The following is a 22,302-nucleotide window of genomic DNA, read 5'->3' on the forward strand; positions in this document are numbered from 1 at the left end:
TAGAAACAAAAGGCAGCGGCTCTGCTCCCACCTGGCTCCTGCTCGCCCTTGGTTCCCATCTCTGCTCACTTTCTATGGTGCCATGCTGGGATGCAGGAGGCAGCCGGTCCTGGCTGAGAGGTAGGGCAGACTATGCCTTGAGGACTGTTGCCTGTCACCATTTTCCTTGTTTCCTAATTGCTTTTCGTAAGTTCCCTCTGTGACCCTGTGCCTGTTTTGGTTTTCCTTTGAGCCACAGCAAAAAACTACATGTTTTATCACCGGAGTTGTTTTTCATCCATATATTGAGTTGAATGGGCTCACCACCAAGGAAGGATCCAAGTGCCAAGGCTGGTGCTCAGGAAGCAGAAGGAGCCCATGGCCAGCCAAGGTGGAGGCAGAAGGGCAGGATGGTCATTTTTACTTCTGTTTGAGCAAAACTGAGCTATTGGACTGGCTTAGCCCAATGTTCCCTCCCTGTGAAATTTTCTGTCTCCCCTGATCCTATCACTACAGCAGCACATTTGTTTTTGTAGCCTTGCCATCTATTACCTAAATGCTGTGGCTGAAGCGTACCAGCACGCCAACGCAGAGCTGAAGAAGAAAATGCAAATGGTAAGTGTTTGTCTGGCAAAGCCATCTTTGAAATACCACGCACTTCAAGTTTGATGTGCAACATATGTTTTTAAATTGCTTTTCACTTCCGAACACATTAGTGACACAAGGGGAAGACATTTCATGCTTGTTTCAGTCCTCTCTGATGGCATTTAATGGCTAACTGCAAAGAGCAATCACATCCCATAGTAGGCTGCTATTTCATACATCAAAACTACAAGAAGTTTTCCCCATAAACTGTACTTTCCACCTACAAATATAGATTACCTCAAAGTTCAAGTAATGTTTTGGAGACTGAGATTTCGCAGGGACAACGATAAGCATATCAAAACCACAGTCAGATTTTGTACAAGCTGAAGAGCAAAGAGCCATAAATAACAACATGGCAATAACACTTTACACCAGTAATTCTCAAAGCACTTTACAAAAGAGACTGGTGTCTCTGCCTCTGCCATACAGATGGGAAAAGCAAGATATGGACAGATGCAATGACTAAACTAGCAGGATAGGATTTGGACCTTGTGATATACAGAACTGAGAGAGGTTGCAACGTGCAGAGGACCATGACACAAGGACTCTCGAATTAATATGAATTAGATCTGGGAGCAGAATATCTGCAAAAGCACAGTTCTGCTCAGATAATGAGTCTCAATGAGAAACAGCAAAGCTATCCTGCTACCACAGCCAGTTTTCCCCAGAGCTTTCCTGGTAGGTCTCTAACCCCGTGCTGTTTTGTACTACATAGATGTGTCCAAAGTATCGAGTCTTTCATAAGGAGAGGATATGATGCCATCCACGAATTGGTATCAGCCATTTTACTGGTATGGGGCAGGATCCAAGCCAAGGAAGCAACGCACATAAAGCAGAGATCAATATATATTACCACATAAAACAATGCACTGCAGAGATCAATGCAACATCAAAAGTAAGGATGCAAGCACCAAGAAATAAGACTCCATAAATTATATCCAAATACTCTAATTCAGAACTGATCACTCATGCACATGGCTTAAAACAGACAACTTGGCACATAGGGCATCCCCAAGCATTTTAAGAGTTGAACACATGCTACAGCACACTTAGACTTAGGAGCACGTAGTCTATTTCATGCTGCATAACCTGGTTGTGATCAGGGTTTAAGGGAGCACAGACTCCCATGGAGGGTTCACAAAATGAGGGCCAGTGCTACCCAAAGGATCAGAAACATCTCCAGACAAGCACCTGCCTTTGCACAGAGCTTATGGATCTTTGTCCCACAAACACTTGCAGGTTTGCTGAGGCAGCCAAGCCTGGCAAAAGGAGGGGTAGACAGCAGGACAGGGGAACAAGGAGGCCACCAGTACAGCCCTGCTGCTTAGGGAATGAAGGACAGGAGCTGCCTGGTCATGGCAGGCAGGTCAGTGGCTGGAGACCACCAGAGACCCCTGCTGAGCTCATAGAAATCTGCCAGGTTTGCCAGATGGACCGAGTCTGCTCTGCAGGTTGGGACCTCTCCACTGTAGCAAGGCTACAGGCTCCATTGGCAGATCAGATGGAGCTGGAGTAGAGTCCATCCAAGCTTTCTCACTGCATAAGAGAAGGCAGCCTCTCCCTTCCCCATCCAGCATGCTTGCCCTGAGCAGAAACAGCTCCCAGATATTTTCCTCCCTCTGCCAGCCAGAAGGAAATCTTTTGAAGACCTAAATGTATGCAAGTAAAACCAAAGGCAGCCCTACAGCCAATCCCTGTGCTGCCATGCCTTCCTCCTCTTTCTCTGGTGTTTATCACTGACACCCTCCCTCCCAAGAGGTACACACTTAAAACAAACCAATATGCCAGGAAGGACAGATTGGCAGTTGCAGAAACACACAGACAGCCCAGTAGGCCTAAACTGCATCATCAGCAAGTGCTTTGCCCTAACAGGAGCAATCTCTTCCCAGGCTTTTGGTCCTGCCCAGGATGTACTTTCTTTAAAAGGTCTCCGGTTCAAAAATTCAGCAACACTGAACTTGGCAAAGAAATTATATTCATACCAACAAACATTCAGCCAGGCCAGCCATGACACCAGGCCACCATTTCACAGATTACTTCTACAGTTTCAAATTAAACTTAATACCTTTTATTCATGCAGCAACGTGAAGAGGAGAAAAATAAGAGAAACAACAAAGCCAGTGCTAACCCCATGCTGCAAGATCTGGAGGATTTACTTGCACCAGGCACGAAGAGTGAAAGTCATCCCCAACAAGCAGAAGGTAATAACTAAAAACTTCTCCCCAACCCTCCTGAAAAGGCTCCTTTTGCCACCAATGACTGGGAAGACTTGAGAAACTGGAGCAATACACATTTGCAAGAAATTGGATGAGTATAACTAGCAGGGGTTTTCTTCATTTACAGAAGTCCACGTGCCAATGAACATCCAGGAAGGGCATGTTTTTAGGCTAGATTATGTCTCACACAGGTTTATCACAGTGTGAGAATTGTAATCCGAAATTATGATTCATATCCCAGCTATTAACCATGCTGGTCAGAAAACCAGCAATTTATTCATAGGAAGAGTGCTGAAGGTCTGGTATTGTTTCTGGGTTGATGACTTCAGCCAGGCACAAACTTTTTCCAAATTGAGGTTTTCATAGGAAAATTTATTATAAATGAAACAAAAGCTTTTTACAGGATCATATTCATCTTATGGCAAGTAAATGCACACAGCAAGCTCTGCTGAGGGGGTCCCTGGCTGGGCAAAAAAATGCAGGAGACGGCATTGGCACCAGGGTCTTGGCGCTCTCGAGGGAGACAGATCCTCTAGGCTTGGTCTGAACCAGCCCTTTCTTGACTACCAGATCCTCCTGCTCTCATGTATGAGAAACAGTGCAACACATGTGAAAACTTTGATTTTTATCTTGATGTAGACGGGAAAAGGAGGTTAGTGGCACCATAACCCTCTTACATTTAGATGGGCTGTTTCTTGGAGAGGCCAAGACTAACTGGAAAGTTCAGACCAACCCAATATAGATTTCCCCCAGAGCAGACCCATGGCATTCATTTAAGTGTAAATAGTCCTTGCAGCATTGGGGGTGCACTGAAAATAAAGACTAAAATCAGCAATTACCCATGACCATCACACAAGGCTAGACATGTACCAGCATGGCTGGTAGGACTGCCATGTCTTACAAATGCATCAGTAAGAACCTGCAAAGAGGACTCGGACAGCAGAGACATATACTGGTTGTTGGCCAGGGTATAACAGTATTTTTTATGGTGTCTTCACTCAAATACAGTTCCCCAGATGCTTGGGTTACTGCACATAGAAGAAACAGCAGCCACTGGGGAAAGGAAGAAAGGCAGCATTTGCTCTCAACAAAATAACATTCATAATCTTTTCTCTAGACAGGAAAACAGAGTCTCCTAATAAAAACAGCTCTGATGGGAAACAAGGCAAAGCAGCAGTCCCATGTGGCAGCCCCATGATCAGTGGGAGAGGAGCAGCATTCACCCCACCACCGCATGTATTTGTGACACAGCCACCAACAATGGGTGTCTGGTCACCGTACCTTGGTCAGCCCCGGCCAAGGGGGCACCCAGTGGGACCAGTCCGTGGAAGAGGAAGAGGACAGCCACACTACCCATATGCTGCTCAGTAAGCTCAGCAATGTTCTTCCAGTTTGACATGAAAATAGAGGTGCTGCATGAACTATCATAGGTTTAGTAAAAAATTATTACTGTATGATGCTCATCTACTTGTGATTAGCTGTATTTATCCAACACTGACTATCCAAATGAGGTTTGTTTAGTACCACTTTGGAGTTGTAAACTCTAATGTCTGTGCTGATTGTGATCAAGGAGATGGGAGGGGGTTAGGATGAAAATCAGCTGTAGCACTGCTAAACTACCATATATAGGACACAGCCCTGTGGTCACTAACAGTGGCATGGTGAGCACGATCTGTAGCATAAATGCTTATCAGCCCCTCCAAAGATTTCTTCTGTTAATAAAAGTAGTGTGTCTTTACCTGTCATTTCAATAAAGGTTTTGGTGATTTGTTTGGTTTTTTCTGTCCCTCAACCTGAGGAATTGAGTATTCTCTTTTAAATTGAGTGTCCCTGTCCAGCTGGCAGCCGCTACAAGGAGCAGAGGACTCCTACTAGACCAGCACAGAAGGAGGTTTTGTCAGATGCATTTCATCCTGCATGATAGCTTTTCTCCAGTCTACCTCCTCCAAACCTCCATATCTTTGTTTCACCCCCACTCTGTATCTCACCATCGCTTTCTCTGGGTTCCTACTCTGCTCCTCTTTTCATAATCTGTTGGCAGTATCTTGCAGTATTATTTCAATCCCTAGGTTCAACTCCTAATTTAGTAACACCAGCCAGCACAACTGAGAGACTAGAAGTACTTTGGCCTAGTTTCTGATTATAACCAGTTTGAAATTTCTGGTCAATTTAAGGATCTTCAAGATCTACAGGACTTCCTAGGACTCCATAGCAGGACTTTTCTGGGTTGACCTGCTCTTTTACACTTAGAGTTTCTTCCTGTTGTTGACAAAAACTCATCACAGCCAGCTTAGATCTGTAGTTTGCATAGGTGTTGCTCTTCATAACAAATTTCTGTAAAAAATAAACTCATGTTCTTCAGTAAAAACAAATCTGTAAATAAAGCTACTAACAATTCCACTACAGTTGGGATTAAAAGTTCTCACCTTGATTTTTTCCACTAAATGCTACAAATTCTGTCATATTATATGTTTAGGACAGGAAACTCAGTAACTTATTTCTCCTCTATGGCTTAACATAGCACAGAGCATTTGACCTTCAGTCTGGGAATTTCCAGGAGCTGGGCAAAGGGGTCCAGTTAGGACATATGTGAGGCAGACTGCAAAAGGGTTTTTCAGGTAGAAACCAATAAAAATATTTAGGCATCTAATTTCTCATGGGAATTAAGACCTTAAATCTTATGCTGTGCTTATTTGTAGATGGAGACCTAGCTCATTTTTTGATGATGTGCTTTATAAAAAAGAGACCAGAGCCCTAGAGAAGGACTTCCAGTAGATAAAAGAAAGATTCATACAAAAGGAGAGTCCCGAATTTCTTCAAGATTTAAAAAATTTTCAAATCCAGAAAAGTAAATGTGTTATTTGTAGAAATAGCTGTCCCTGGTGTGCAGCTCAAAGTGGGTTTGGCAGTTCCCAGGCACACTGCACTGCTCAGGGTTGCTCTTTCTCCCAGGGAGCCTCCATGTGGGAAGTTGCTCATCCGATCTGTTTCCTAGTCTTGGAAGGACATTTCTCTGAGCTAGGTCCCCCAGATAAGGTCTTGTTTTGCAACTTACCTGCGAGAGTTGCTGGAGGAAAATCAGACAAGAGAAGAGGCCTTTTCAAGAGACAGAAACCGTTGTCCCCCATCCTTCTCTGCAAGTGCCCATAGAAAATATTGATCAGAAAGTGCTGGGAGAAGGTGCTTTCCGCCTGCTAATCCAGAAGGATGAAATTACATGGTGCCCTGATTTCAGCACAGCCAGTCTGCCCTGAAGACTCTGATATCTTAGGGAATGGTTGCATAATGAGGAATAGGATTTCCTTCCTCTCAGCTCGTCCTCTCATATTAAAGGACAATTTGGAAAGGGGAGATGTGGCTTCAGATCTCATTCATCTCTGCTAGAAAACAGAAAGGGGCTGGAAACATGCATGAGCATATGCATGCATGCATGTGGAAAATAACTGGAGAATATTTATTTATTTACACAAGGAATACAAGGGCAATAACAAATATTATGAAGAAGCCATAGAGAACTTCAGGAAGGTTCTGGAAACCTGATAAGTAGAGGCAGACTGAGACCCAGATGAGTAACTATTCCAGGATTTGGATGCTCTCTGAATCAGGCCCCCAAGACCCGCAATAATACTGAGCATTACAAAGCACTTTGTCATCTCTGGAGCTACATCATCTAACTGCCCATTAGCTAATTAATCTTCCAAGGTTTGCTCATCTCTAATTATAATACATTAGGTTCACCCATTGATCAATGTCTTTTGCAAACTCAGAGGCTTCAAGATATGGGGGCAACGGTATCAAATAGAGAACAATTTCTGCAGATCAGTGACAGCTCCCTTTCCTGATTCCAGTTTACAGTGGGGTCCCCTGTTAGAGCACAATAGTCATGACGGCTGTGAAAATGCCAACCCTCGGTCCTCATATTGACCAAAATTACTATTTAGCTCTAATAGTTTTGAGCCTATGCAAATGCAACTGAAGGTCAAACTCCAAAAACTCATTGGAGTGTTCAGTAGTGTGAGGTTTCATCCCTATTTTTCTATGGTTAGGAGTAGCAATAAGTACTTGTCAGAGAATTCAGCACTTACTTACCCCCTTCTCCCCTTACATTTGTTGAAAGACTATATCCATCCCAAGCTTTCCCTGGAACTCAGGCTAACTTCAAGGGAAAGGGGAAAAAAAAAAAAGAAAAAAAGCTCAGTGGTACGTAGTGGGAGCCTCCTAACATCTCACAGAGCACACAGTTTACATTCACATATGACTAGAAAAGTTCTCTGCCTTGCAAATTTTTCACATCTTCTATCACCACTAGCTCAAATGCTGCATCCAAAAGGTTTTGCTAAAAACAAAGAAAATATCTAAGCTTAATTATTTTATCATTCTTCACACCGAAGGCTCACTTTTAAAACCGATAACTCCTGTAGGTATCAGTTTTTAGTTTGTGCGGCTAGACTGAGCATGGAAACACTGAGCATCTGCTCAGCATTACTGATGAGCAGGAACCTCAACAAGATAAAAAAATAAAATTAAAAAGGGCAATTTTGCAAAGCACATGTGGCTAAACATGAGCTGCAAAAGGGATGCCAGCACACACATTTCTCTTGGGGTCAAAAACACCATTCAGTCATTTCTTTCAAACTGTACTCAACCATGGCACGAGACAAACTGCTTTCTGTACTCACAATGAACAGAAAATAGCAGGTGTCACCAAACAGGTTCTTTCATAAAGCCAGCAAAGTCATCCAAATATCTCATTGACATGCAAAGCATACACTAATTTTGCACTCAGAACCATGATACTGGGACCTTGGCTTCTCTAAAGCAGAAAAATCAGCTTTTCACTCCAGAAGGAGAAGTTCCTTCCACAAGAGAACTTTGAGACATCCGAGTCTGCATTTTCAGGTTGCATATATGAAGTTTACTAAGAGGAGAAATGGGAACAAGCATTGCATGCCACCATCATTGACAGCATTTTTTCTGATAGCCACATTTACTCCAAAGAAGCAGTGAAAATCATCTTGTTGAGCCCACTTCTGCAGCCAGCCCTGCACTAAAATGAAGCCAACCATCACACATTTTGAACCTTCACAGGATCATCACCTTGCTCAAAATTATGAGCTAGAGGTCTTGTGTGTAATCCACCTCCCTTCTCCTTTGAGATTTTCACTGTCTTTCATTGCACAGTGTTGCTCATGGTGGGAAAAGAAGGGTTTCTTCATTCCAGCTAACAAACCAGTGTTTTGGGGAGGAATTTTTGTTTTCTTTCAAGGTGCTGAGGAAGGGTACCACCTGCACATCTAAGGCAAAGAAACCTCTCAACTACAAACAGGCTCCACACACCACAAGAGCCATTGTAGGGACAGGAACCATGAGATGCATTGGCAGAGGCACCCACTGAGACCTACCCCAAGAAACCTTCACTGACAAATCCAGGTGAGGAAGACAACTGGCAGCCATTCCTCACACCCAGAGAAACTTCCCAGTGATGGAGATTGGTATTTTGCAGCTTATCCTACCCCACAAAGCCCGCTGCTCAGCACAAACAGTCAGGCAGGGGCTCAGCACAAACAGTCAGGCTCCTGGCTCCAATGCCAGGAGTACCACAGTGGCTTCCATGCTGATGAAGATGCACCAAGACTTGATCTGAAGTCCTGTGGGCCCTTGACTTGACTCCGCCAGACCATGGGTGCAGCAATTCGCCCACCTCTCTGCATTGTAGTGTGTTTGGACCCCTCTCTGTGACCTGTACCAGGTGTTTTTGCTGCCACCAAAGCAGGTCAGAGAGAAACCTTTGAAGCTTGACCCTACTTCATCTCTAAACCACATCTCAAAGCAGTGATTTACTGACCAAAAAAAAAATAAAAATTGCTCATCCAGAGGCTTTAAAAAGCAAACCCCCCCCTTTTGATTCATGCTGCATGCAGTGTTATCAGCTCTGCAGCCTGACAGCCATGGTGATTTTTTTCCTCTCTGTCATGCTTTTCTTGCTGCTTGCCTAAGCCCCGAGGCAGCAGCTTGTCCTTTGGCAGGTGGTAGCCCGGTTTTATCCACAGCCAAGTCTTTATCACTCAGAATTGCTCAGACTCAGTTTTCTCTGGGAAAAAAGGCAACTTTGGAAACCGAGGATTTCTAGGTCCTGGCCCACTTCTCACACAACATAGTCATCGTTGCTGAATTCAAACTCAGCATCGCGTTTTAAATGGACTATACCAACTCAACCAGAGCATGATTCAGCATCATTTAACCCAGCTCACAGAGCTGGGAAATCGGGAGGGTTTGGCCCCAGGCACAGCAAGTGGATTGGTTAGAAATTCAGCAGCCCCTCATGCCCCTCTGGGCCAGCACAGGGCTATGCAAGGCACCCACTGCTGCTGCGTGCAAGCAATGAAAAATTTTTGCAAGGAAACAGCTGGAGGATGTTAAAGCAGGAACGGAGGCGAGGGGAGCTTCTCTGGTGGGAACTGAGAGATGCTTGCAGAAGCTGCCAATGCCGTCTCTCTCTCCAGGCAATGTGGGTGGAAGGAAAAAAATCAATTTCAGTTCAGTTGAAAGTAAAATAAAAACAATCATAGCAGCACAGCACTGTTACCTGGACTGCTCAATGATGGGCAGACCTTCACAGTGATCAAGTGTACAGATAAGGTTAGAAGTAGGTGGAACATTACTAAAAATGAGTTAGTAATTCCATTGTACCTGCGAACAGCAGCTGCAGAAACATCCCAACCAACTGTGTCCTCTCCATTTCTCCATTCACCTTCCCTCAAAGCAAAGCCATTTAAGGGAACCAAGGCTGCTTCTGCAAAAGGCTGCAGATACAAACGTCCCTCTAATTAAGAAGGATTTTGCACATATGGAACTGGGTTGGGGTTTTTTTGCATGGCAGCAGCAGTAAATAATTCAATGCCTAAGCAGATGTTTAGGATCTTCAAAATATGAAAGTTATTATCAGATTTATTTAAATCAGAAACCAGGATGACTCAGGGCCAGGTAGAAGAAAAAAAAAAATTTTTTTAAAAATATCCCCAAGACCAGGGCTGTAGGGGCTTTGCAGAGGGCCCCAGCAAGCCCAGCACTTTTTGGAGGAGGAGGCCGCAGAAGCATTTTGACACTTCATACACAAATATAACTAAGAGACCACTGGCAAGCTTTCCCTTACAAGTGGCTGCAGCTCAGCCTGGAAAACTGTCCAGTTTCCTACTCCACTTTCCACACATCTGCTATCGTCCCCGCAGAGAGGGGGCAGCAGCGGGGAAGCCTCCACCTTTGCACAGTCCAGAGCTGGTCCCCTTGCACAGAAGGAGTGGAAATCTGCTGTAATCCATCTCCAGGGAAAGCCAAACGTCAGGCATGTGTCCTTTCAGCCGCTTACATTCCACCCAATGCCTGTAACATGGAGGGTAAGTAGCTTTAAGGACCTTTTGCTGGCTCTGAAGAGCTAACTCTAGTTATCCTGGAACAGGAAAAGTCACCACCTCAGTATACAACACTGCCACAGTGCCACCAAAGCCAAAGCCATTTAGTGTATTTGAATTGGTCATCTACCAACCAGCCAAAACTGTCACTTCATCGGGGATGAACCAGACATACATTGCTCACATCATTCTTCCAACTCAAAGTCCAGGAGAAAAAGCAAATATCCATCTAAAAGTACAGGGAGAGCTTACATAGCTGGAATAGGATTTTTTGGATTGGACTTTGGCATGCACAGCATGTAAAGCTTGCGCCTCTTCATTGCCACTCCAACAAGAAACACAGCAAGACCTCACAGGCACAACCCAATCCTCCTTCTTTCACCCTGCCCCACAGCTACCACCTTCTCCAGTGCAGCCTGTCCTGAGACAGACCTCGGTTTCCTCCCACACACCACCAAATCACACATCTCCTGTACAAGAGCGCATCTCAACCCAGTGCTGATTCAACCCTTCTTAGTCACAGTTCATTCACTAATTGCATTTCAGATCGTCACCCTTCCTGGGTGAAGGGGAACCGGAACTGATGCATTGGCAGCCATAAGTCATCCACAGACGGCACAGTGCCCCCTTCCTGGCATGTCCCAGCCTCTTGTTCAGAGGGAAGAATAAGGGATGCAAGGCAGAGCCTCTGAAAAATCACATCTGTTTAAAACTATCTGCAAGACTATTGCTCCACCTGGCCGTGGGTGAGAAGAGAGCCTCAGGGTGTTTTGAGGACAGCCCTGTTCTCTGATCAGTCAAGATGCCAGCCTGAAGCTCAGAGCCGTTATTGCCAGGGAGCTCCTAAACAGGCCCACAAACACCAACACTGTGGGACAGCTCTCCTCACCCCACAGTAACCACGTAACCCAAACATACCCCAGCAAGAAAGGCAACCCACCAGTGCCAGAGAGGCGGGACGCAGGGGCTCTGCAGCATCAAGATGCATCATAAGGAGCCTCCATTGAACCTCATCTGACCCAGGAGGATGCACCAAGCTTCAGGGGTCCCTGTGGTACTGTCAACACATTGCCCAAGCAGCTACCACGACTGCTAAGCTCACCCCAGCCTCAGCAAGGAAAGAGATGGCTGCTCTGCACCTGGTCCCTATGCTGTTCCCCACTACCTTACATCGCCCCAGAGCAGGCACTCATTGTCCTCCTCCATATTTTGTGTTGCAATTATCACATTATCAGAAAAGCCCCAAGAGTCACTAATCACAAAGCCACGTCCCAGAAGATGGCAGAGTCTCACAGCAGCCCTCAAATCCCAGGACACACATGCCTACCAAACAGACACTAGAAGGGAAGATCAATCCACTATTCTTGTAATGGTAGAAGAACAGACTCATGGTATTTAAAATAAAAATTAAATAAATGTAAAGGCTTGACACTAATCTGAACAGAGCAACCTCTGTCTCCCAGATCCTGAGGGACCTGAGCCAGCACAGACCAACCTGTCACAGCAAAAAGATGGATCCACAGAGTGCTTGTCCCACCTGAGCACCAATGCAGTGTTGATAACTTGCAGTGTTTTATATTAGAAGTCTCAGATTTGACATTTTAATGAAGTTCCTGCTTCTGTATTCAAGATACGGTTTGAGAAATCCCAGTTCTCATTTTGAAACAAAACCACAAACATGTAGCTTTCATAGAAAGAAAATAAAATTTAAAACAAGGTGCAGGATAAACTTAGAGGTCAAGGAGAAATCCAAGCCATGCTTAGGCAAACAAAATTAAGACTTAAAATTAACCTCAAAACTTTTCAAAGGGTTGAACTCTTGAAATAAAAAAAAAACATAGTTGCTAGACTTCTCAGCTCTCCATGAAGCAGATGAAGAACCACTGGCTGCTTGTAGCATTCAGACAAGGTTTGTCTCACAAAGCCAAGAAGAAAAACCAACAGCATGTTCACTCCCACCCCACATTAGTCCTTGTGAGCCAAGGGGAGGAGATGCTCCCACCTGGGGGTCATAAAACCTCACCCAGCTGGAAGCAGGCATGTGGCTTAAAGGAACCTCAGGAAAAGATGCTGTGGAGAGGAAAGTAGTGGTGGCTTTATACATACATACATACATACATACATACATACACACACACACATACACACACATATATATATATAAAAAAATAATCTTGCCTTTCAAATTAGAGCCTCTAACAGCACAATAACAAGTGAATGAAAATGGTACACACTCTGATTCCCTCTCTACGTGTGCTGCTTGATTTTTTTTCCCTATTTAAGCAAAGCCAACAGGTGCAGTGAATTGGATACCTGTGAGCCTTGGGAGTATGAGGGAGAAGACAAGCCACTCTTCAAATGCTGGAAGCAATAAGCCAAGCAGGACAGATGAGCTAGAAAGTTTCCAAGGCATTTTCAATGAGTAGCACTGTGTTCCTCTGCACTGGAAGCCAGCAGCATCCCTCCCACACTTGCTCCCTTAGGGAAAGTTAAAAGCAAGATCAAAGTTTGCAGCTGAGCATGGAGATAAGTTTAATACTCACGTGCATATAAAAAAACAGTAGAGTTTGGGGTTTTTTTTACAAAAAGTGCAGTATGATCCCTGTGAGAGAGCACCATCCTGCCACAGGAAAGTCAAAAAGCTGCGAGAGGCAGGACGAGCGCCGGCTGGACCTGCTCTGCTCTGACTGCAAGAGATGGAATCTGGCGCTGAAGGCACTCCTCCACTGGTCTCCTAAATGGTATTAAGTGTCTCCTACAGCACTGAATAGCAGCCGAGATATTTAGCAGGGACAGGCAACCTCTTTCACCACAGGGAGTCACCCTGAAAGTCCCAGGCATGCTTACAAAGCAACTTTTGAGCACCCTTCCCTCGCCCAGTGCCCGCCCTGTCCAGCCCTCCAGCCAGGCTGCCGGCAGCAGCCGAAACGCAGACAAACCAGAAATAACAGCCCCATCTACCGGCGTTTTGGAAATTATCAGCACCCTCGAGTTTTGCGACTGTGCAACCCATCACCGTCATCCACCTGAAACCTGCCAGGAAGGAGCAATGCTCAGCTGTTTGCCTGCTCCCAGAAAGCCACTTTCGGCAACATGCCGGCACCTGAGAGTGGCGAGAGGCTGGTATGGTCACCCTGACCTAATTCAGCCCCAAAAAGCAAACATCCGGACCATCTCCTTTGCTCTCAGCATCTCCAGAGCTGAGGTAGCAAACAGCCTCTCGAACCAGAACCTGCTTCTTTGTCAATGCTAGTAAATTCAGCACTATGGGTGATAATTCAGAGATGTGACCTTCAAAGCAGCTTTCTAGGTTTTACGGCTGCACCCTGGGGTTTCCAGCCATGGTACAAGAATGAGCAAAGATTTTGGACCAGAGCAGGTTTCTCTGGCCTTCAAAGCAGGGCTAGAGAGCCATCATTTCAAAGGACACATCCAATGTCCTTTAGAGAATGTTTTATTCATGCTTTAGCAGTACTAGTAAAAACAGTAATCTTGTAGCCAGTGAAACACACACAGTAATATTTAGGACTCTTTCACATTGGAAGAGACTCACTAGTCATACTCAGGCTTTATGAACTTTATAAACTGGAGGGTTTTATGCAGAAGTGTAGAAAATATGTTCTTTAAACTACAGAGGTAAATAAAGCAAAAAACAGTTCTTCATTATGTAGTTTTATTCATCAGTGTCTGCTGAATGTATACAGGAATAGGTAGAAATAAAAACTACACACTTTCAAATTTGGGCAGTAGAAAAATGGCAGTGAATATTCTTAAAAATACAAGTATTAAAAGAGCAAATAAAAACAGCTTCAGAAATCAGTGTGCTAGGAAGCAAGAAATTCAGGAAATCACAGTTTTGGATGAGATTGGACACCACAAGACCATGCCCAATGTGTTTATCACAGCCTGCCTCTTCACAGGGCTAACAATCAAGGATGTTCTTCATTCCCATTGCTACATGGAGCTGTAATATGTTGTTCTTCATCTTCCTGTCATACAGACTCAACGCAGATGAGGTCTTCTCAAACTCATAGGCTGCAAGGGCTGGGAGCTGGCAGTCCCAGTCGTTGGCTAGAGGAAAAAAAATTTGCCTGAAGTGCTAGCCAATGTCTCTTTGGAAGCTGTAGAGCAGTGAGGAGATGATCAAACAACTCTCTTTGATCCCACAGTAATACAATGCAATTCCGAAATGCTGTTCTTCCTCTGCTAGGATGCATGTATTCAAGACAACTGGGTTCATCTGTCCCAAGAAGGTGCAGGACACTCAGCTTTGGAGAGTGCTGTATTTGTTACAGCTGTGGATTTACCACGTGCTTTACTCCATGTAAAGTCTCCTTGTACCAGGATGCTATTAATCTGAGAAAGAAAGAAAAATGATTTAACATTACAAGATCTACTCCAGCTGCATGTTGGCACTCCTGGGTGAAAAGGAAACCTCCTAAGAGTAGCAGTGAGGTGAGTTCATCAACCACACACAACTCGCTATCCATTACACACTTAGATACAAGCTGTACACTGATTTTAGTAAACAGGTTTCCATTGAGTACACCGTACTCCTAAAAGATTGCATCAATCACCCTACAACCATTTTCACTTTTGCACAGGCTACAGATAGAAAGAGTGGAACATATCTGTGGCCTGAATTTAAGCAAACAGAGCTGAACTGGTTCAACTGTACATGAAGCCCTTTACTTCGTGTAAGAGAAAAGCCTTGATGTAATCCTACAACAACAGAATCACAGAATGGTAGGGTTGGAAGAGACCTCTGGAGATCATCCAGCCCCAGTCCCCTGCCAGAGCAGGATCACCTGGAGAAGATCACACATAAACACATCCAGACAGGTTTTCAATGTCTCCAGGGAAGGAGACTCCACAACCTCTCTGGGCAGCCTGGTCCAGTACTCTGTCACCCTCACAGTAAAGAAGTTTTTCCTCACGTTTAAGTTGAACCTCCCATGTACCAGTTTGTGATCATTGCCCCTTGGGCAGAACCAAGAAAAGTCTGGTCCCATCCTCTGAACACCCATCCTTTAGATACTTATAAGCATTCACGAGATTCCCTCCTCAGTCTCCTCTTCTCCAAGATAAACAGACTCAGCTCTCTCAGCCTTTCCTCATATGGGAGATGCTCCAGTCCCCTAATACTCTGATACTAAACATATAATTTGATTATTTGGGCAAAGAAATGATTGGAGAGGAAAAAGAACATCTGTGAATGAGGGCACACAAATTAGGGAGGGAATTGGGAAGTATGTATCTCATGCATGAGATTCATGGGTCGGATAGTAGCATATTGGCAAAGAGCATTCTTCAGCTTATTTCTCCAGAGGGATTCTGCGATTCTCAGCAACACCAGCTAGCTCCAGTTGAGACCAAATGTGGAAGAAAAAGGCTATCCTATCCTAAAGAGCATATCTAGCCCAGTTCAACCAACCCAAACCCAAATGCAAAGAGGTTGTGGATAAAGGGAACACTGTCAGACACTCACAGGAAAGAATTTTCATAGAATCATAGAATTATTTGGTTAGAAAATACCTTTAAGATAATCAAGTCCAACCGTAACCTGTCCACTACTAAACCATGTCTCTAATGCTGTTAGCTGCATCCTCACAGCTAAACTGAGGAAGTGTGGACTGGACGAACGGGTAGTGAGGTGGACTACGAACTGGCATTCCAGTACCTGATAACACTTTCAGTTCCCTCAGCCATTCCTCACCAGACTTGTGCTCCAGACCCCTCACCAGCTTCGTTGCCCTTCTCTGGACATGATTCAATGCCTCAATGTCCTCCTTTCACTACATGCAGACCTCAGTCTAAGCCATCTTGGGTTAGGGATCTTGTTCAGATCAATCCAGAACAACATGGTTACACTTGTCTGACGACTGCCATATTCTCAGTGTTTGGGACATATTCACCTGAAAGAGGTTACAAAACAGCTGAAGAGGCAATGGTGAAACAGCAATAGCAGTGATTCAAAGTACAGAGGGGTAAGCCTGTACTCTGAGTTTGGAAGCTTTTAATTCAGGAGGGTGAAAAGAAATAGCAGGGAAACAAGTTATTTTGGGCAATCTCAGAGCTGGGGAGCAAATCAGCAGCTACTGTACAGGCTGTCCCTGGTCCAGCTACACCATTCAGAGTCCCAAAGCAAACAGGCTCTTACCCTATCCTGGCACGCAGTGTCAGGGTGCCAGAAACACACACCTGAAAAACAGCACACAAACAGAATGGTCCTTTCAGTGCCAAATAGTAAGGTGCTCACGTGCCTCTCAGCTAAAAGCTGTTTAATAATTAACGATAGCTTTAGTTGCCTTGCATCTAATACATAAAGAAAACAGGAAAAAAGATCAGCCTCCTCTGGACAGATATAGTGCAGTATATAGCTTCCCTTAGGTTTTTTTACTGTTAACATGGATCTTACAGTAAAAGCCAATAAGCACGTGTGCTAAGGGCAAGCAATTTAATGCATTCTTTACAGGCCGATTGCCATGGCTGAATTTAGAAAAAGCATAGTGAGACCCCAGCAACATGGAAAAAGGGATCCAATCTGAACACTTCTCTGGCAACCCCCCACCCCCAATTTCTCTTGGTGAAGGGCTTGTCCCCCATTAACGCTATTTATCACAGAAATTATATAATCTTCCAAATAGTTGAAGCAGAGGAATTAACTTTTCTTTTTAGGATTATTGGAGTATTTTTGAGAAAGACATCAGTAACCCAGGTGCTAGGGCTGGTGTTTCACCATGGGAGCAGCTCCCACTCCAGGGGTCCCCTCCCCACACTGTGCCGCCACTGGCAACACTTGGAAAGGGCAACGAAGTGCCTCCTTTGGCACACATATGCCCTGTCAGCACATCACACAGTGACATCTGCCTTCACCCTACAGTTGGCTGCTGGAGGTTTTATGAATGAAAATGGACATGATTATATAGAATTGTATAATTTACAATGACCACCTTAAAATGACATCGGGGATAAAGAATGAGGAAGTACGGCGATGTGGCAAGAGAAGAACCTGGAACTAAACGAAGTGGAAGACGATGTGGGCAGTAACACACAAGATAGTAACCAATCATGTATTAGCTTAGACAGTATGGACACGTATATGTAACCAATAGAAATGCTTATGTAGGATGACTAAGGGATTTTGGACTATAAAAGCGCAGCTTCTGATAAAATAAAGGTCTTTGATTTATAACTCTTACAGAGTCATCTTGGAGTCCTGTGGTCATCTTGCAGTTGGTCAACAAGGAGCCACTGCATCACCAGGGCACATGGAGACAGGGAAGGCAGGAAATGGGAGATGGGAGCCCTCAGGTGAAGCTGCAGTGGTCTCACCCCTGGCCAAGGAGCATGCCCCAAGCCACCCACATTATTTTACCTGCCTGCAAGGTTAAAAAAAGCAGCACCAAGCACAGGTGTATTAAACCAGTCTTTATTCCTCTCTCAGTACAGCAGGACTGAAGTTAAGACCACTCCGTGGCGGTGCCAACCCACTCCGTTGCCTGGGCTGTGGGAGCCGCTGACCAGTCCTCAGTGGCAGGCTGGGCGCTCCAGTCCTCTGCAATTACAAAAACAATCTTTAAATATATACATATGTACATATACATAAAAATATGCATGCATATGTATATAGATGTATATATGCATATTGGCATGGTTTATACAGTTGCTCTATCACCTGATGCCTTCTCTTCACTCAAGGAGGGGGGCCAGAAAAAAACACATACGTGGGTTGAAACAGAGATATATTTAATAAATAACAATATTAATACAGAGTACACAGAGTTATACTCGGCCAGTATTGTGGGAGAGTAGGCTTTGGGGTTAGGATAGTAAGCAAGGCCCTCTCAAGAGGTCAGTCACCAAAAACAGGAGGAGCAGGAGGCAGGAAGAGAAGGGCTGTCCCCAGCAAAGTCTCCAATTTACAGTGAATGTGACATTGAAGGTATGCAGTAATTATTAATTGGTCAGCCTGGATTGTCTGGCCTGGCTTTCACTTCCCCCAGCCTCTGCACATGTTTATCTCAAGACTGACTTTAATATGGCAATCCACATACCAGGATCAGGCACAAACTAAAAATGTTTTATGAACTTTGTTCCCATTAAATAATGCAGTAGTCCGTACAGAATTGCAGTTTTCCTCAACAGAAAACTGACTTTAATATTCTGTCCCAGTAAACCAGGACACACATACACAAAATACACATATATAATACAGGGTGCTTCATGCACCCCAGCTCTTCCTACCCACCCACAGACACACCCCCCCACCTTCCCACAGACATCCACCAAACTGACCTGTGGGGAACTGCTGGATGGGCACAGAGGGGACCTGCACTCCCTCAGACCAATCTGCAACCTCGGGCTGAGGAGGAGCAGTGAATTCAGGAGCTGGGGCCGTCCATTCGGTCTGGAACTCCTCCTTCGTAACTGCCTTCTCAGCAGCAGCCTGCTCCTCCTTCTCAATCTGCAACAGAGGAGCATACCGTAAGTGTCCCAGAAACCCCTCACCATCCTTAGTATCACATACCAACCCATACGCACCAACCAACCACAGACAAGATCAATTAACCACCACCTTAATTGTAAGGCACAATTATAATATTGGCTAAACTCATCCTTAACAGACACACAGGACATCTCACAGTCATGCTTCCTTCCACCTTCTCCTACCTCCTCGGGATCCCTGTAGAAGTACAAGTCAGGCATGACTTCCCACGGGTGCTCACGGGAGATGGTGCCACGCATGCGCAGGACTTCCCGAGCCAGCATCCACCACATCAGACCCACTGAATGGGCTCCCTGGAAGAGAAGAAAGTATGTAAGGTTTCCTGTAAAGCTAAATCTTTATTCTTTAAAAAAAGCAGAAGATTCATTTGCACTTAATCCAAGGGTCTTGCTTGACAAAGGAAAGGCATCACTTGCTAATGCCCAGACTTATGGACTTGGACTCAGGAAAGGGCAACTTTTCCCAGTGACATTTTCAGGTATCTGCAGAAATCAACAGCACAACGTAATCATCAGCATCTGAATTTGCTGTATACAGCAGAGCCTGAAGCAATTCTCCTGCTATGGAGTTTCATAACGCTCACTACCCCAACATAAATCTTGTCCAAAAGACAGGGGTTATGCTTATCACACATGTGAGAATGAAGAAACAGAAAACTTGACCAAATGAGCAATGCTCAAGATTTGCCTTGCACTAGTTTTGGTGAATGACAAACATCCAGGTAAGAGATCAAAGAAGGTTTCCCATCTCCCTACACTTTACCTTTCAGATGGTTCCTGGCAAGGTAACATTTCAGCGAGGTTTCTTCATCAGTTCACTTTATCTTTCATTCATACTCATAAGCTGTGGCAAGAGTGACTATCAAACTCCACTCATTGGGCCACAAAGACCCTCATGGCGTCAGCGAAAAGTCCTGCCAGGTTACTATAGCACACGTCCTACACTTGAGAGTTCCTTGGCCAGAAACTGGCCTCAGCTCCAAGCTCCAACTGTGTGCAGCTCATCTCCTCCTTCCCCTCCCACCCGCTAGTTTGCAAGAGGTCTTAATGAGCCGTCACCAGCTCATCTTGCAGGCTATGGAGGAAGCAGCTTTGAATGCTACAACAAAGCCATTACCTTGTTATTGCAGGGAATAGCAATATCCACATAGCGCAGAGGGGAGTCGGTGTTGCACAGCGCAATGGTGGGGATGTTGACGTAAGATGCCTCTGTCAGTGGCTGATGATCAGCCCGGGGGTCCGTAACAACCAGGAGTCGTGGCTCACGGAAAGCCGCTTGGATCTGATTCGTAAAGGTACCAGGAGTGAAACGTCCGGCAATAGGAGTAGCCCCAGTGGCAGCAGCAAACTTCAGAACAGCACGCTGCAAAACGGACCACAGCAAAGGTGAAGCAGGAAAACTGCATTTCAGCTGAACCACCCAGGTATGCCGTCAGTGAACACACACGAAATTTAACTGAACTATTGTTTCAGTTGCTGTGAAATCAGGGCTCATCTACAGCTCTGCATTCAGAATGAGACAAAATAAAAATGCTTTTAAAAACAGCTACACCAACACCAAGAGTTTAAAAGATCATATCCACCAGCAAAGCAAGAAGTCAGGAAACAAAAAAACCCTTCTTTTCCCCTGAAAGCTCTACTACAAAGTCTCATACTCAAATCATGGAAGCAGGGATAAAACAGCTTATGAAAAGCAAAGCAAATCTGCTTCCATTATTTCTACATCATTTCATTAGCCAGTAGCATAACTCCAGTGACTACAGGAAAAGCTGAGTAGTAAATACACAAATCATAGCTGTGTATATTTGGCAGCTCTTACTCACTTGCAACAGCTTTCAACTTCTCAGACATCAGCCAGTTGGGCATGTGGCAGGGCCTACTATCAAACTCCATTCATTGAGGGAGCTCCTCTCCTGGCGTTAGCGAAAACCCTGCCAGCCAGTTTGCTGTAGCACACTTCCGACACTTGGGAGCTCATCGGCCAGAAACTGACCTCAGCACCAAGCTTTAACAGTGTGCAGGTCAAATCCATAGGAACCCAGGCTCTCCCTTTGAAAATCCACCCCATGTCATTCTTAATCTGCCTGTATGTTTGTGGCACCACCTGCATTAGTCAGGAGGAACTAAGCTTACAGATAAACTTCAGTGGCTAATGAATTTAAAGGTTGTGTCCCCTTCTATGACAGAAATTTTGCTACAAATCTAGACATGGAATTAAAAATATACTAGTTACTATACCTTGCACAACAACAGAGCAAATTATTTCTTTTTAAACTTTTGTAAGAGGTGCTTATTGTCCCCAAAAAGCAGTGACAATGACTAAGAGAATTATGACAGCGGGGACACCACCAGGGGACTGACCGCTATAATGCCAAAAATCCAACAGGAAGTACCCACAATAGGATATGAAAGAAAAAACAGTTATCAAATGCTCTAAAACTATAGGAATGGAGAGCGGATCAACTGATCTCTTCTAAACTGCAAGCACAACACAAGAAATGTGCTTCCAAAAAAACGTGTTCCTAGAGCCAAAATTCATGTTACTTCTTTTATTATCAAGCTGCCACTGGGAGGCAATGATACTTGGCAAGAGAGTCCTGCTTTCAAGACTGCAGGCCTCACATTCAGCAAATAATGTCCATACCTGTCCAGTATTTCTGGAAGAGATGACGCTCACATCAGCTGGGTTCTCAATGGCAACAATGGCACGGGCTGCCAGGAGAAGCTTTTCCCAGGTCCTCTTCAGATTGATGATGTAAATACCTATCAGTAACAAAAGGATTTAGAGAAACTAGCAAACAGAATGCCAGAACAAGATAACACTCTTCTGCTATTTAACATGTCAGGTGGCTGCAGTTACTCTACAACTCTAGTTAGCAGAAAGCAACTCCAAGGAAAATCCTGCCCTGTGGTTTTAATGCGGCACACTTCCAGCACATGTATCAAGGCTAGGTATGAGCTGCAAGCTTTTAACAGGCTGCAGTTCAGACCAAAGAACAGTGCAAACAGCAGAAATCACCATCGAAACAGTAAAAACCACTTTGTCAGTCAAAAACCAACAGAATTGCCCAAACCCAGCTGCGACTGATTTACCAAGTTCTAAACCCCTATGTCATCCTACTTTTCTGAGTAACATGATCCAATCAGTAAAGACGCCTGCACCTTTCAGGCCATGGAGACACTGCTGGAGTACTTAAGCATCAGCACTTTCCCGCCTTCCTCAGCTGTGCCCGCGAAATCCCAGCTGCCCACCCAGGGCCGCCGCCCCCAGCCCACGCCAGGTTTACCATCGCTTTTCCTTTTGTAGATGTACTGCTCCATCTGGAAGTCCAGGTTGGTGCCTCCCAGGTGGGTCCCAGCAGCGAGGAATTTGAGGACATCCTCCTCCTTCATCTGCAGGACATCGAGACCTCCGGACATTGTGGGGTTTCCCTTTGGAAGCTACGACAGGGAACCTGCAGGGACAAGCAGCCGGCTCAGCTCAGCGGTGACTCCCACCTCCCTCCGCCCCACGAGGTCCAGGAACCCCAGCCGCCATCTTGCCC

General features: G+C 44.9%; 2 protein-coding genes across 3 annotated transcripts in view; one reads left to right on the forward strand and one right to left on the reverse strand.

Annotated features, from left to right (window-relative positions):
- The window catches only part of TMC2 (transmembrane channel-like 2), a 31,707-nt gene extending 27,496 nt beyond the window's left edge, over nucleotides 1-4,211 (forward strand). Inside the window, exons 18-20 of the mRNA XM_010185622.1 lie at nucleotides 516-594; nucleotides 2,705-2,825; nucleotides 3,958-4,211. Coding sequence (XP_010183924.1) covers nucleotides 516-594; nucleotides 2,705-2,825; nucleotides 3,958-4,211 — 454 coding nt within the window. The remainder of the gene's footprint in view (nucleotides 1-515; nucleotides 595-2,704; nucleotides 2,826-3,957) is intronic.
- A 13,447-nt stretch (nucleotides 4,212-17,658) lies between these two features.
- RPSA (ribosomal protein SA) overlaps nucleotides 17,659-22,302 on the reverse strand; it is a 4,882-nt gene continuing 238 nt past the window's right edge. Inside the window, exons 2-7 of one of the 2 annotated variants that reach the window (XM_010185618.1) lie at nucleotides 22,045-22,212; nucleotides 21,402-21,520; nucleotides 19,875-20,120; nucleotides 18,923-19,051; nucleotides 18,548-18,716; nucleotides 17,659-17,807 (exon numbers count right to left, since the gene is read on the reverse strand). In XM_010185618.1, coding sequence (XP_010183920.1) covers nucleotides 17,713-17,807; nucleotides 18,548-18,716; nucleotides 18,923-19,051; nucleotides 19,875-20,120; nucleotides 21,402-21,520; nucleotides 22,045-22,177 — 891 coding nt within the window. In that variant the 5' untranslated portion in view covers nucleotides 22,178-22,212 and the 3' untranslated portion in view covers nucleotides 17,659-17,712. Of the gene's footprint in view, nucleotides 17,808-18,543; nucleotides 18,717-18,922; nucleotides 19,052-19,874; nucleotides 20,121-21,401; nucleotides 21,521-22,044; nucleotides 22,213-22,302 lie in introns of both variants that reach the window. The other variant, XM_010185620.1, reaches the window with a different exon arrangement.

The sequence above is a fragment of the Mesitornis unicolor genome, unplaced genomic scaffold (assembly GCF_000695765.1).
Source record: "Mesitornis unicolor isolate BGI_N332 unplaced genomic scaffold, ASM69576v1 scaffold9815, whole genome shotgun sequence".
NCBI classification, from domain to species: Eukaryota; Metazoa; Chordata; class Aves; order Mesitornithiformes; family Mesitornithidae; genus Mesitornis; species Mesitornis unicolor.